This window comes from Grampus griseus, assembly GCF_964374135.1.
Source record: "Grampus griseus genome assembly, chromosome: 13".
In the NCBI taxonomy this organism is placed as follows: Eukaryota; Metazoa; Chordata; class Mammalia; order Artiodactyla; family Delphinidae; genus Grampus; species Grampus griseus.
This window is the reverse complement of record NC_139007.1, coordinates 59,879,693-59,895,893: the sequence shown is the minus strand read 5'-3', so window position 1 is coordinate 59,895,893 and position 16,201 is coordinate 59,879,693. Positions and strand designations below refer to the sequence as shown.

At 40.5% G+C, this 16,201-nt stretch overlaps 1 protein-coding gene across 2 annotated transcripts in view; it reads right to left on the bottom strand.

Annotated features, from left to right (window-relative positions):
• Window positions 1-14,828, bottom strand: part of TBPL1 (TATA-box binding protein like 1) — a 29,688-nt gene extending 14,860 nt beyond the window's left edge. The window contains exon 1 of one of the 2 annotated variants that reach the window (XM_082669192.1): window positions 14,641-14,828. In XM_082669192.1, the coding sequence (XP_082525318.1) occupies window positions 14,641-14,762 (122 nt within the window). In that variant the 5' untranslated portion in view covers window positions 14,763-14,828. The remainder of the gene's footprint in view (window positions 1-14,640) is intronic. The other variant, XM_082669191.1, reaches the window with a different exon arrangement.
• Between the last annotated feature and the right edge of the window lie 1,373 nt (window positions 14,829-16,201).

Genomic DNA, 16,201 nt, shown 5'->3' with positions numbered 1-16,201 from the left:
AAAGGAAAGATAGCAGTTGCTCTCAAATGTCTGAATAAAAAGGAAACTGAAAGATCCAAATGAAGTCGCACGGAAGCAGGCCCCATAAAGCCACACCCAAAAGCAAATACCTGCAAAGCAGAAGCCTCAACAGAAGGTAAGTGTCCCAAAAAAGGGGAGGTAGGGCAAAATATTAACCAAGTTAGGAATGTTATAGAATGATTCTCTTATTAGGTAGAAGATGCCACTAGATGGTTTCTAAGATGCCATCTAATTCTCAAATCCCAGGGTTCCAACATCTTACATGAAGACATACTATAGACAAATTTACATACTAAATTTCATACTAAATTTCATACTAGAATTACATACTAAATTTCAATTTTCATTCTAGAACTATTATGTTAGTTTAGTTAAATTAACATCCCAATTCTGAACTTCCCACCTTCCCTTCAACAAGCATTCGTGTTCAAACGGGCAGTAAAGGGAGAAAGATGCGCTGAGGGGCAACGGCGGAGGCAGATGACCAAATTGCAAATTCTTTGTTTGGCATGGTGACATCATATCATGAAGACATTTCTCCGCACGGCCCAACAGCTTATACTTTATACCAACAGTCCTTGGGGTTGGCATTTTTGTGTTCTAGCCACACGAAGAAAGAAAGTTTTATTAACAGTATGCCTGGGCACAAAAACTCTTGTATATTCCAAAGGAAAGGATTATGTAGTATACCACTCATATAAAACAGTTAAATGCTTAAATAAAAGCAAAAGTATTTGATGTACAAAACCATCACTGCATTAAGTTAAACAGAAAGTTAAACTATCTTCATTACATATGTCTCCACCTTCTATCTCTGACTTAATCTAAATACCAATTCTGAAGACTGGCAGCAAAATGGTTATTACAATTTTTAAAAATCTACATTAAGAGAATTACAAAGATACTGTTTTTATTTTATTTTTTCTTTTACACTGGAGCATAGTTGATTTACAATGTTGTGTTAGTTTCAGAGGTACAGCAAAGTGATTTAGTTTGTTGTTTAGTTTAGTTTTTACGTATATCTATTCTTTTTCAGATTCTTTTCCCATATAGGTTATTACAGAGAAAGATACTGTTTTTTAAACAACTCTGAGGGTTGCCAGCAACTATCTATTAAAAAAAAATAGTAAAGAGGAGTATATTAATATGTTTTAATCAGTGAACATATTTGTAATGATGCCTAAAAGGTGGTGGAGGAAGATTTAAATGATGCTGATTTTCTGAAAATGACTGCTTAAGGAAAGATAACTCAATGGTTTACACTGCCATGAAAAAGTTCCAGTATAAAAAAGTATTTTGCAGTTTAAGAATACATAATCAATACTTACCCCATATTAATAATGCTTAAACAGTAGCCTGCTTAAGAATTTCACTTTTTTTTTTTTTTTTTTTTTTTTTGGTACGCGGGCCTCTCACTGTTGTGGCCTCTCCCGTTGCGGAGCACAGGCTCTGGACGCGCGGGCTCAGCGGCCATGGCTCATGGGCCCAGCCGCTCTGCGGCATGTGGGATCTTCCCGGACCGGGGCACGAGCCCGTGTCCCCTGCATCGGCAGGCGGACTCTCAATCACTGCGCCACCAGGGAAGCCCAAATTTCACTATTTTAATATGTGCTAATATGTATCTGTAAAGTAAGAAATTTTGGATGTCTAATGGATGCTATGTGACTAGGGGCTGACTCTAAACTGTTTCTCCCCTTATTTGCAAAATACAAACAACACTATTTACTCACCATATGATTGATTTGAGGGATTAATGAGCACCTCACAAATTATAATATGCTCTATTAAAGTGTTGTCACATTAGTCAATGCTAACATTAATATTAATTTTAACTAATGTACTATTATAAGAGGAAAAAAGTATTTTACTGAATACAACTTGAAATCTGGCGATTCACACTCAAAAATGAGAAATCTGGCATACAGATTCCTTATTATGTAAAAGCAAAATTTATTTTGGATAGATTTCTTAGTATTTCAATTACATGGTCTTAATATATGATTTAATATATGATTTTAAAAGATGGCATGTCATTTTCTGATTACATAAGAAATACTTAAAGAAAAAAAAAGTCATCCATAATCTCACCACAGTGATAATTACTGCTGTTTTTCTATGCTCATGTAGGCACATGAGCCTGCTAAATCCATATATTTATCTGTGCATATTAAACAAGATTGAGATCATATGCATATGGTGTCGTATCTAGTCAACAAAGGATTTTATAAAAACCTTTGACAACCTGAGATAAGAAAAATAGCAATATTGAATTGATTTTCCTTGAACACTAATGAAGGTGAACTTTGCAAATATGAATACTTGTATTTATTCTATGTTAACTGCCTCATACCCTTTGTTCATTTTCCTTCTGAGATATCCTACTGATTTATAAAAAGCTCTTATATGTAAAGAAATATCAGCCTTTTGCTTGCTTATGCTATTCCTTCTGCTAAAAATGATCAATCCCGATTTCTATACCTAGCTCATTCCTACTTGTTCTATAGCTCAGCATCACCTTCATTCAATCAATTCTATAACAATGAAACGGAAATCTAAGCATCAGGCCCAGTCCCAGCAGATGGGGGTCCAGCAGTGACCAAGACTTGGCAGAGGGAACAGCTGGTGTTCTCAGCTCTGAGGTGAGTGAGCAGTGTGAAGTGTTCAGATGTGAAGAAGGGCCAGCCTGGCTAGAGCGGGAAGACGGAAAGTGGCATGAGACCTGGCTGGAGATGCAGGGAGGGGTTAAATTATGCCTTCTAGGCCAAGTTCAGGATTTTCATGTTTATCCCACGATAATGGTGGGCTAAAGAGAAGCAAGAAATGACATAATGTATTTGCTTTTCATGAAAATCTATCACTGCCATTTCTGTAACAGGAGAATGGACTGCAAAGTTAGAACAGGCAGAAAACTCAGTTAGGGTCTAGTGCGGCAGTCCTGGTGAGAGAGGACAGTCGTGGGAGCAGGGTGGATGAAGACGGAAAGAAGTAGATTGAAGAGAGACATTTTTGGGAGGCAGAGTGAACAGAGCTTTGTGACTGATATGGGAAAGAGGAAAAGGGAGATGGAGGATGACTCTAGGTTTGTGGCCTAAGATACTATCTACTGGGACAGGAACACTGAAGGGAGAGCAGGTTTGCAAGGGGAGATGGGAAAAGGAGGAGGGGTAAGGATTCTGTTTTGGACATGTTAACTTGAAGGAACTTGTGAGACATCCAAGAGGAGATACAGACAATCAGATAAGAGCCACTGCTCAGGACAGGCCTAGGTCTAGACTGGAGGTGAAAACTTGGAAACCCTCATACAGAAGGTAATTAAAACCATGATGGGTAAAATAAGAAATCAAAGGAACTACGACATCTGATCTCCAAGACTGAGCCAGAGCGTCCATTACCATGATGAATGCTCCGAGTCTCATGACCACGCTGCTAGTTGTACTACTACACAGCACTTTCCCACACTACAGTGAAATTTTGTATTTCTGTCTCCTTGGTAGACAATAAGCTCCTTGGACGCGTGATCAATTCTTACTTATTTTTGTACCCAAGTCTTGGAATAGTGCCCAAGGCATGAGACACTTTCAATAAAGTGTCTATGAGAGGTTAACTGTTAGCTTGAGATTATTAAACAGCAGCATCTCTACACATGCGCACACAGACACAAGTTTTAAGAGCGCAGGCTCTGGAGCAGATTACTTGGGTTAAATCCAGACTCTACCACTTATCAGTCGTGTGACCTTGGGGAAGTTATTTAATGCCTTTGTGCCTCAATGTCCACATCTGTAGGATAAGGCAGATAACAGCACCTAGTGCCAAGTGTTGGGAAAACTAAAATTTCATGCAGAGCATTTAGCATAGTACTTGTACACGGTAAGCATTCAAATTTAGCTATTCTTATTGTTACTATAATTATCTCCTTTCTTCATCTTCCACGGATAGAGAAATGTTCAAAAATGGAAAGGATTTCCAGTTATTCATTGTGGTTCTCCAGCTTTGGAACACAAAAACAGATCATGTTGCTTCAGGGCTAAAAGCAAGGGTAAAAATAAAGAATACAATTTTGATGTATCTGGTAAATGAAATCAGTATTTAAAAAACAACTAAATTTAACAGTGAATTAAAACAACAACAACAATAACAAAACCGTTTCAAACCAAAACAAAAAGTAGTTGTTGATTGTGTGGGTTTTTTGTGGGGTGGGGAGTTGGGAGTCTGGAGGAGAAGGAGAGAGAAGAGACGGGGAGAAGAGTCTCACCAAGTCTACTACAAATTACAAAACAGACATTTTGCCAACATTTACTTAGCTAGGTACCTGCAAAAACAGGAAAACTGAATATTAAATTGTAACAAAACTATTCATCTGTTCATTTCATTTAAAGTGTAAATTTATCAGTTCATTTTAAGTGTAAGGCCTCAGTTCTTCCCAGAAGGTCTTACATGCATCCCTATTTTCCCATATTATGAGCTATTATTTAAAAAACGAGGAAGTTTGTCTCTTTACAGAGAATCTTAATATTTGCCCTAAGTTACCCATAATAAGCAACTACAATTTGTGAGACTACTCTAGCCATTAAGCTGATGCTAATAACACAACAGAATTTTTTAAAGATTATCATTTTCTTCGCAAGTAAAAATATTAATTAATTAGGTTGCTAAAAAACGGAATAAACCCCCTTTCAGCTTGTGGTTGGTGTCAAGGTTGGCATGCATAAAGTTCAATTTTTTCCATAATCTGATTTTTATTTCAAGGGTATGAACACAGGATTCAAACTTGAACTGCTGACAGCTCATCAAGAATTTAATCCAGAGAAAACACTGCAAGTTGAAAACACAACAGGTGGAATTTCCTATTTTGACAGTTTCCTTTCAACTGATTTTACAGGTTTACCCTTCATATAAAATGTCTGCTCTAATGGAGACAACCTGTTTAAGGCCTAGGTCATGTATGACTGCCATTTTTTTAAAAAAGGAAGGTAAGAATTATGAAATTCTTATGTAGCTATTATGAAATTAGCTACTTGGAAAATAGTGTACAGAGTTCAAACTTTTCTAGTTAAAAAATAGTTTTTACTATTTAGTAAAAAATGTAACATACTTAAATAAAAGTAAAAGGGACTGCAGAATGAATACTCTTTCCACATGTAAGCACCATTAAGAATTTCCTGTCTTACTCAGAAATGGGCAGATCTTTCACTGATTGAGGGCTGTACCACTCAAAAAAGATAAATATGTAGAACTTGGTTGAAGATCAGAAGAAAGCCATAAAATTTTTTAAATTGGAAACTAAGGTCTGTGAGAAGGACTAAAGGGCACTGATTTAAACCTAGCACAACAGTAAACTGAGTAATTGATAATAACGTACAATTAAAGAAAGTATTCTAACACAGACGCATAAAAAGAGTGATAAGGAGGTTTTCTGATGGGAACATTGGTTCTTAACTTTTAAGAAAAACCCAAAACAGAACAAACAAAATAAAAGCTATAAAGAGGTACAAGCCCCAAAGATATTGATTAACTAACCTTTGTAGGGCCCTGATTTTAAAAACATTTCCAAGTTGTTTCTAATGGGGCAGTCAGTTGAGAACCACTGGGCTGAAACGCCACAACAGGTCAACAAAATAATGGAATTTCCCTTTCAGCAGGTCCTTAAAATGGGTTATATTCTCATATCAGGACTGTTTATCATACAGAACATCAAGACTTCTGCACTCTTTCCCATGCATTGTTTCCTTAACTTGGATTCATGCATTGAACGGTCACAATCTGCCTTCTGCCTCCGCATGGGATGAAATGTTACAAATGAACTGCTCATTGCTGAATCCAATGTCACAGCTGACACTCCCTCCTACTGGACCTCTCCAGAGCATAAGCCCTGGGAACCCCTGATTCCCCCGATTCTTCCTCACCATCCCCTATCCTGGGCTTCTGAGGCACCTTTCCTAGGTTCTCCCCATCTCAAATACTGCTCTGTCTGCCTCTTATGTCATAAATTCTTCAGGGAAGTCCACGACAGTCCCTGAAGAGCTCAACAATTGGTTTCAGAGGTGCAAACCCCCTTGAAATCATATCCACACAAATGTGGATGTACATCTGAGGAGGCCATTATTTTCTTCATATTCTCAAATGAGTTTAAGATCCTTGAAGGTTATAAACAACTGCCTTAAATCCCTTTCCAATTTAAGCTTTCCAGACTTCGACTGCTACCCATAAATTTATGGCTCTTACTTCAATCCTGACCTGTCAGAGATTTGAAACCATATTCCTGTCTGGTAGGCATATTCATTAAGGTAAACCAACACATCCAACACTAATAATTAATCCCCACAGAAACACCTGCTGTCTCCAGATTCCTAATTTTAGTTAATGGAGCCGCCACCCCTCTCAAACCTGAATCCAAAATTTCAGAATCATCCTTCATTTCTCCTTTTTCTCCTACACCCAGTTAGCTTCTCGTCTAGCTTCTTTTCTGCATCCCAAGCGTCAGTGTTTGACGTTAGGCTTTCACGTGCCATTAAGGCTACAGCCTTCTAGTGGAATTCTCTGCTTGCAGTCTCCACAATTTAGTCCATCTACCAAATAAGCTACCAGAATTGTCTTCCTAACTGTGCCACACCCCTGTTTAAATAAATATCTCTTGGTTCTCTTACATAGACAGCTTGGAATGCAGTGAGTTTCATGTCTCCAAATTAAGTTTTATAACCTAATCTTCCACTTCCAACACACCTTAACTGCTTCACAACTTTTTACCACTCCTCTTGCAACAGCTGACCCTTTCCTGATTTTATATCTGCCTAGGATGCCCCTTCCCCACTCCTTCAACTAACAAACTCTTACTCACAACTGTATTCATTAGCATGCAATGGATGTGAACCAAGCACTACGGCTAGACACTGGGAATACAGCTCAGAACAAAACAGTCAGGTAAGAAACCCTCATGGCACTTGTATTCCAGTGGAAGAAACAGACAATGAAAAAGGACAAGCCATGAAAATAATTAGAGAATGTGATCTATGTTATAAAGAGAAACTCTAGAGTGATCCAGGAAGGTCCCTTAACTTCCTCAGAGATGAGAAATTATTCTTAAAATGAGATCTGGAAGGCTAAGCAGGAGCCAGCCACATGCAACACTGACAGAAGAGACCCCAAGTGAGGGCCCAACAAATGTAAGGGCACTGACTGTATTATAACTGTCCACTCTACTAGACTGTAGGCACCATGCTCCTTAAAGAGAACAATTTAATATAAATGTCTTTAGAATGTGGCTTAGTGGCTGGCACTTGGTCATCAACTCAATAGACCGGTTTTAGTTCAGACCCCCAAGTCCTAAAGGGCAACTGTGTTCTAGGAGTTTTCACAAATACAGAAATATAATACCGTTCTGATGTAAGGAAAGAATAATTTTGGTTAAAACACACATACAGACCCTTAGCACTTTTGGTATATATTCTCTTTCCCTTTTCCTAAGCTACACTCTCCATTTCAGCCCCAAGGGTCCTAACTCATCCATATCCTAAGTTTATTCCATGAAAGCTGGTTATAGACTAGCTACCCTGTCAGTTACCTTCAGCATAACAACCATCCTTTAAACAGGGTGTGATAATAAAGCCATTATTCCTCTCTTTAGAAAGTGAGAGTGAGGATACAATACAGACAAATTAAGTTAAGAATATAGTTTCAGACATCTGAAACTCTTCTAATTTAACAGGCCCTAAACAAAAAGCCTACAAACAGTAACTAAAAGGCACACATTCTTAATGTACAGACAAATTAAACTATCACCTAAGTAGGTTTACACTATGCATTGAAGCAGAATTTTCAAGATTACCGGCCAGCCAAAGGTTTTCTCTAAAGACTTACATTATCAATATGCTGCTGAGATAATGGAAAAAGTATTATTCATAGAGCTTTTTATCAGTTGTGAACTGTTGAGCCACATCACATCCCTTACTTCAGGTCCTCCCCCATCAACAACAAAAAAGAGGAGAGAACTGAGTTAAGCAATCTGGTGGACCTTTGAGATGAGCACACCAGGTTGGTGTTGAGGAAGATCTAATGAACTGGTGACTGTGCCTTCAACATGGCTGTGGCTCCTACCACCACCCTAACCTGCCACGTCCTGGGATGTGGTCAACCCATGAGCAATTAACGGTTGCTCATTACAACCTCACTAGGTTGCACATACATACAAGAAACTGGAGATGCCCAAGAGGTTCACTGCAGCCATAAGCAGGTGAAAGATAAAAGGCTTTGTGGTTCAACAAAAGTATCTGGCAAATTAAAAAGAATGGAGAGGTTCTTGCTCCACATAAGCTGCAGGTTCATCGTGAATCTTAACAGAGATTCAAACAATGATACGGTCTATAAGTGTTGGCCATACTCATAAACCAAATGCCCATCTTCAGATTTGCACTTTTGGGTTACACACTGATTTTATTATCTTCATATCTGAAAGATGGCAACACCTGTCCCTGAAAAAGGGTGGTGTTAAGAACACCGGAGAAACATTAACAATGTATTAGACAGAATAAAACACCCAGGTTTTATTCTGGGCAACAGTATTGACACTTTGGAGACCTGCTGTCCTAAAAATCTCCCAATACAGTCCTCAGAATATCTAAAATTAAAGGATATATACATGTGCGAGTATATATATGAAACAGCCATGATCATTTCCTTGCTTATCTCCATATTTTTTTAGACCCAGAATCCATGATGGCTACAGGAATTATGTTAACAATATTATATCAATACCTCATCTATTCTGGCCAATGCAGTTATTAGTATGCAATGAAATCAACAGTATCAACTAAATGTCACTCTCTTCAATCAGGAAAACAGAAGTCATGCCTCTAAATACAAGCATATTTGCCAATCTTCTTGGCGGGGTGGTTATAAAAACCAACTAAAACAGAAACTGCACAATATAGAAGAAAGAATTATAAAACTTTATCCCTGTAGATTTAAAGCAAAACATACTTTTAATAATGTTTTATATAAACTTCTATATGTTTTATAAAAAATATTATTTCAACTAAAAACCAAGACCTACATATTAGCCAATATAGGAAAGAACAGTTTGTGATACATTGTACTTAAGAGAAATATTTATTTTCTAGTCAACAGTTTCAAAGGTCCACACAACTAAACTAAAACATTTGGATTTAACATTAAAAAGTTAGCCATTTCAATAGCAGCCTAATAAACAAAGCTATAATGATCAGGTTATCCCCTACTAGGCAGCCTCAGTATTTGGTGTCAGCCTTACCATAAACAAATAATCTTGCAATCGTATGCAGTCATTCCTGAGCCACTTGAATTATTGGAGCACAGCAGTAGTTTCAGCTACCTCTAAAATTACAAGAAAGCTACTATGTAGAGCACATTTATAGTGACACAGAAAACCCAAGTGATAATGACACCAATAAGTTTCAAGTTTACCACCACCTAAGGCTATACAAGTAAAAAACAGTGTCTTCTAAAAAAGGGCTAATTCTGCTAAATGAAACCACTGGGGTCTATTCCTTTTATTCAGAAGTACCACACAACTAAACAAGCAGTGAAGTCCACAGGGAAATAGCATTTCAATAGCTGCAACATGGTGCCAGACCGGGCTTTGTTGGCCGTCCTTTTCCAAGAAACAGAGATGTCTCTTTTTACTGAATCCATCTGCCATAAGTGATAACCAGATGTCTGTGTGATGATCCAAAATTAAAACAAAAGTGCTTCCCCCTCCCAAGACCTAACAGCAGAGATGAGTCCAATAGCCAGCATCACAAACAATTTCACTGTTTTAATAGCCTCCAAAGGAAAGAAACAAAGCATCTGAGTGGTCTAATGGTTCACCTTTAATGTACTACACCTCACACCACTGAGTCAAGCACCAGCTAGTAGTTTTTCAGCTAACTCTGCAGAACAGTGTGCTAAGTGCTTTACACTTACTTTTCACAGCAACCCTATGAGGTAGTACTTATATGAACCCCATTTTGAAGATGAGGAAACTGGGGAACGAAGGCAGTGAAAAAACTTGCTCAAGGCCACACCACTAACAAGCAGCATCGCCACCACGCTGAACACAGGCAGCCTGTCTCCAGAGTCCATACTCTTAAGCGCTATACTAACCCTAATCCCAAGAAAGCGTAACTGATTTTGATCAAAACTGGTTTTACAGGGCTTCCCTGGTGGCGCAGTGGTTGGGAGTCCGCCTGCCGATGCAGGGTACACGGGTTCGTGCCCCGGTCTGGGAGGATCCCACATGCCGCGGAGCGGCTGGGCCCGTGAGCCATGGCCGCTGAGCCTGCGCGTCCAGAGCCTGTGCTCCGCAACGGGAGAGGCCGCAACAGTGAGAGGCCCGCGTACCGCAAAAAAAACACAAACAAAAAAAACTGGTTTTACGATGAAAATACTTGTAATTTATCAGAAGGAAAAAGGTTAATGCCTGATATCTGGAACCATTTAGTTAATAAAAACAAATTCTGACTTTCAAAATGTTGTGAGTTCTCACCTAGTGAGTTAAAAAACAAAAACGTATCATGGATCAAGGTCTATGGACAGAAGTCTATGATGGTAAACACAATTATAGTACCAAGAGTCATCCACACATGTCCTGAGAAGACTGTCCTTCAGATGCAACCTGATTTTCAGTATTCTTTCTTGACGGATGAATACTGCATGGTCAAAATCGCCAGCCAAAGTTTTGTGCTGTATTTTTTTGGTGAAATTTCAAACAGCTTCATTATGGACTCCCACATGAAGGCTGATTTGAACTGTCCCAGAATTCACCTTGTGTTTTTTTAGCATTTAATGGGATCGTCAGCAGCACACCTTCCATTACAAAACAAGCCATTTAAACCAAATTGTGAATTTTGTCACCCTTTAGTCACAAGATAAGACCAGATAAGTACAATTTTTGATATGACCTGATTCCTTTCCACTAATGACGCACTTCTGGAATCTTGCTTTTTCACAACTGTACAAACACATACACTCCATTTTTCTTCTAAATAAATTGTGTCACAATACAAAAATCAAATTTGTCTACGTGGCCTGGAAAGACCTCAGATAAATATATTCTTTCACCCTTCTGAAATTACCCGAAGTGGCAGTCATGTAACAAGAGCAAATACTGTATCAACTCAAGGCAGTAAACCATTATTTTTATTATTTGAATTGGTTAAAAAAAAAAAAAAAAAGCCCTAATCATGTTTGAGAAATTTTGCTGTTTAGAATTTGCAGCCGGTATAAAAAGTTAATTTTAGGCATCAGGAATTAGATTCCTAATTACATTAGATGCCTAAAGGTTCCCCTCATCCACTAGATAAGTCCCTGAAGTGAAAGAAATGAAATATATATACATCCTTTTATTAATATGTTAATCTTCAAAATACACACATATGCAACATGAACATACAATATGATGGCGACTTACAGTCCCGATCCCCAAGAAACTTCTAATTTAGCAGGCACGATGAAATCCATACATCAATAACTATAGCACCAGGCAGTATGTAATAAAGGATTTAAAATTCAAATTTAGGTTTGTCATGTTTTAGTATCTATGCATGTCATTTCTCTGCTATCTACAAGTGCACAAAAAGCACCTGAAGAGAAACACTTCCATCCAGCTTTGTACACCTGCCGTGGCATCAAACATATTAAAGGTACAACAAACATGAGTGTAAATTTCAGGAAATCTTTATTTATTATTTCAAATGTCACAATACAGCTAAATTTTCAAAGCACTACAGGTGTTGAGCCATTGTGGAAACATTCTACTATCAATTCTACAATCAATTTACACTTTATTTTTCATAGCAATAATAATTCATCACATGGTCTATGATGCAACAGAAAGAAATCAATCACCAGGTAATTACGGGCCTCCTCACCTAAAAACAGCACTAATACCCACTCAACTAGATTATACAATATTTGCTGATTTTTAAATACTGTGCCACACCCGTGCTAAGAAAGAACACTCTCCAAAACTATTCAGCTATAGATTCTGCATGTATTCATTCTACCTTACAGCAAACTCTGCACATTCTATATATGTATACATCCACACAAATTTCGACATGACAATTTTCCACATGAAACAAAATTGTGGGACTCACTTAAATTGTTCCCTCTAATTTGGCAAAGTGTAATTTCAGTCAAGTATTCAGATGCAAAATGATCAGAAAAGATGGATGTTAAGAAAAGGTTTTTAGAGTACAAATTATGAAAATCTAAGGTTCAATTAAAAACACACAGCAGGCTCTACAATACTCTTTTATTTTTAAAAGAGTGACTACATCTCCAATTACAGTGTTACCACTTGGACTTCTGAAACACCTTCTATTCCTAAACGTTCAAATATTTTTACGTGTCTTATTTCAATGCAGTCTTGATTCTTGGTTTAAGGCTCTTACCTGTTGTATTCAGAATAAATACAGAGCATCTGACATGATCACTCCATTTTCCATATCAGGGGAGGGATACAGAAGGAAAATGCAACAGACAAAGTAACATTAATGAAAAGGATATACAGGCCAAGGACATATGTTGAAAATTCCATAAGAAACAGAAATAATACAAATATCATAAAAAATCACTTTTGATTGGGATGTGATTAAGTAAGGAGAGGAACTAAGACAACACAAAATGTTGGGAGTGTTGGAGCAGAGAGCAGGGAAAGCAGGGATTGTTAATAAAGGTGGAAGTCGGGGCTTAAATCCTTTCCCCCATCAAACACAGAAGGGGTAAGGGATAGAGGCAACAGCAAATAAAATCTAAACGAAGTGAGTGTGATGGCAGCCCTGAGACTGAGGGAACTCACTAAGTCTCATACACACTGAGAAAATCCTGGGACTCAACGTCCAATACCCTCAAGTGTGGTCACCCCCCAGAACAACATTCACAAAAGTACAGCTACATGAAGAGATTAAGAAAAAGTCCTTGATTCACTAACCTAAAGATGACAATATCAGGTTTTTCTTCTTAAGAGGTTTAAAATGCAATTTTAAGTTTCCCAATGTTTATACTTCCCATCTTTGTCAAAGGAAACTGCCCACCTCTTTGCACATATATGAAATTCCGTAACAAGAGATGCTGCACCTCAATTCCATGAAAATGCCAAAGTCAAAAACTCTGTTCTGGCATCAACCAATCAAGAGCACAGAGCGGCAGATCATTACGAAAAAAGCGGGCTGGGGGACAAGGATGAAACCTATTTGCTTAAGACAAGCCAGACTTAGCGAAAAAGGTAAGGAACAAATAGAAACTGTGGTTGACATCACTGCTTCTGTTATTTATCAATTTTATTTTCATCTTTAATCTTCAGCTTTATATAAAGAGCTTTGTTCCCACTGGACACAAAAATAGTATTACTGTAATATGCATACATGGCCGTTTCAGCACGCCACAGGAAAACCTCATTTACTGACCTAGAATGGTTTTGGAAAGCATAAAACCATTAAATAGTTAGAGACGTAAGGCTTAAAGAGATAGCATAAACTGGCATTTAACATATCAACTGCGAATAATTCTTTAAACCACACAGTGATAAAAATCCTTTCTCGATTTGAATGAACTGCCATTTTCTCAAACTTTCCAAGAGACTGCAGATTGTACTAGAAGAGCTGAACCTTCTCATATTTCTCTTTCCCAGTTTCCCCAAGGAATCTGTTATTATTTCTTCACACAATAATCACACCAAGCTTGTTTCCGTTTCTTTCCTTGAGCCAGTTTTAAGGCACTGTTCTTAACCCTAAATACACAAGCCTAACGCTGGTTAACTGCCAGTGTCGCTCTGGAACTGCAGGTGACAGATGCAGTCAGAGAGCTCACAGATGTGGATTGGCTGCAGTCTGAATCCTATCGCAATGAGCACACTGACACAGCCCGCAGATGCACATCTCGGCAGAAGGAGAGAGTTTAAAAACCGTCATTCCCAATTAAATTTACTTTTAGAGCTTCTACTGGCTATCATTAAGCGCTTGCTTATCCCGACTCTCAACCCTGCTTAGCCCTACCTACTATCCATTTTATCTTCCTCAGTTCCAGATCCTTCTTCATCAAGTCTAATTTCTGTTAATTCTACTACTAATAATAACATAAAGCGAGGCTGTTGGCATTGCCAGAACCAGGAACCGACGAAGGTGCTATTTGGGAGCCGGCCCGCCGCGGCAAAGGCCGTTGGAAGTTTTCTGGGAAGCAACGGACCCGCTAGCATCTTTGCACGATTTCTCTTCCCCTGGGGGAGGGCTCCATAGAGACGGATGGGGAATCTCCCTTCTCCTGTCTTTCCCAGTGGTGGCTAACAGGAAAAATAAAATACCTCTTTTCTTATCCTACACCTCGCTGGATAACGCTCCCAGGCAGTGACGCCCCACCCCCAACCCGTTATCCCTGATGAGACCCCCAAATATCACCCTGTCCTCCTAAGAACTGGACCCTCCCTCGGCCCCCGGACCAATTTCCTACATCTGAGCGCCTCTCCCTCAGGCATCCGCCCGCACACACCCCACCCGCAGCACGGCCCCGGCTCCGCACACGCAGCCCCGCGCCAAGTCGCCCCGCACCCTGCACTCAGGCAGCTCGGTCGCCCGCGCTCCCCCCGCCCAGGGTCGCCGACCGGGTTACCGTGGGAAGAGCGGGCGGCGGCAGAGGACGCGGCGGCAGCGCTGCTGCCGGTTGCGGCGGGCGCGAAGGATAAGCTGGAGGACAAGGATAATGATGAGGCGGGCGCGCTCCCCAGTCTCCATGGAACTCCCGCCCCGGCCCGTTGCTAGGAGCCCCCGAGGCTCGGGCTCAGTCTTTCGTGCTTTGTTGTTCCGGGTACAGGGCGGCCGCTGCTTCCCCGCGACAATAAATAGACGAGACGCGAGGGAGCACAGAGACAGCGCGCGGAGGCTAGAGCGCCGCCGGACAGGGCGCTCCTGGGCTCCTCGCTAGCCAACCACTTCCGGCTCTCACTGCTCCCGTCACTTTCCCCCGCCCCTTCCTCCGTTTTCCTTTCCTCCTTCCTGGTGCCCAGGTCCGGCCCGGCCTGTTGGAGAGCTTGGCGAGGTGGGGCTGGTGGGTGTGGACTAGGCTAGACTTGTGCTTGAAAACCGCTTGAAAAGATTTCGAGAAAACTAGGTATCCCTTGTACATCTTTAGCTGGTAGCTAAACATGAGCACGTAATTTCTGGCGTAAAGTATAATATAAACGGATTTTAGGGTTTTTTGTTTGTTTTTTGTCAAAACCTTGGAACTTTCGTTAGCTCATTCAATTTATAGAAAAGGTCCACCATTCAACATAATTAGCGAAGCTAGCCCTAAGAACTATTTTTTTTTCTAATTCTAACGAAGACATTTTCTGTGAAAAAGTCCTACTTCGCTTTTTCGCGTTAATTTACGACTTCGCGATCAAACTCTCATGAATGAATTCTAATCCTAGTCCTAAAATAGAGCGATAGGATATGAAAGATGAAAGAATGGATACACGGGTAAATTGATAGATTAGATAGATAGATAGATAGATAACGCAGGGAGTTTAGGTCAAACTTCTGTCGCCTGTCCCTTCGATATTCCTTACTCAGCTTGGGTTTGCGATCAGGATTCTGCCTTGGGAGCCGGGAGGCACTTCCGAGGCTTCTAAGCGGCGTAGCCGGATCCAAGAAGGATGCGAGGTGGGAGAGGGCGGCTGCAGGCTGGGACTGGGGCGCTGGGCAGGAGCAGCGGCGGCTCGGCTCACGTGGAAGCTGGGCGCTTGGGACTGAGACCCTTCCTCGGCTGTGCTCCCAAGTAGCCGTGAACTGACCCGGGGGACTCCCAGGGGTGCACATTCGCCCGTTTGAACGGCTGCGCTGGGGTCCTCGAGGACCCTCGCGGGGTGACGTGAAAGGTGCTGCCTGTGGGAGCGAGACCCGAGTAACGGCCCTGGGAACTCCAGGCAGCGCGGGGCCCCGCGGCGCCCCCCCCCCCGAGCCCCACTCCCAGGCCGGCACAGGCCTCTGCTCTAGGGCTGGGCTGCAGTCAGAAGCCTCTGGCCCTGGATGAGGCCAGTGGGCAGCTCTAATTTAATAAAAGGCCATGAGGCGGGCTCATGAGTACCTGGCCTCTGATTGGTGTGAATCCTGCATGAAAAATGATAACACCACAGTCCTTTTGAAAGACTTGGGCTGACTTCTGGGGGATTTGGGAGTAGACAACCATTTGA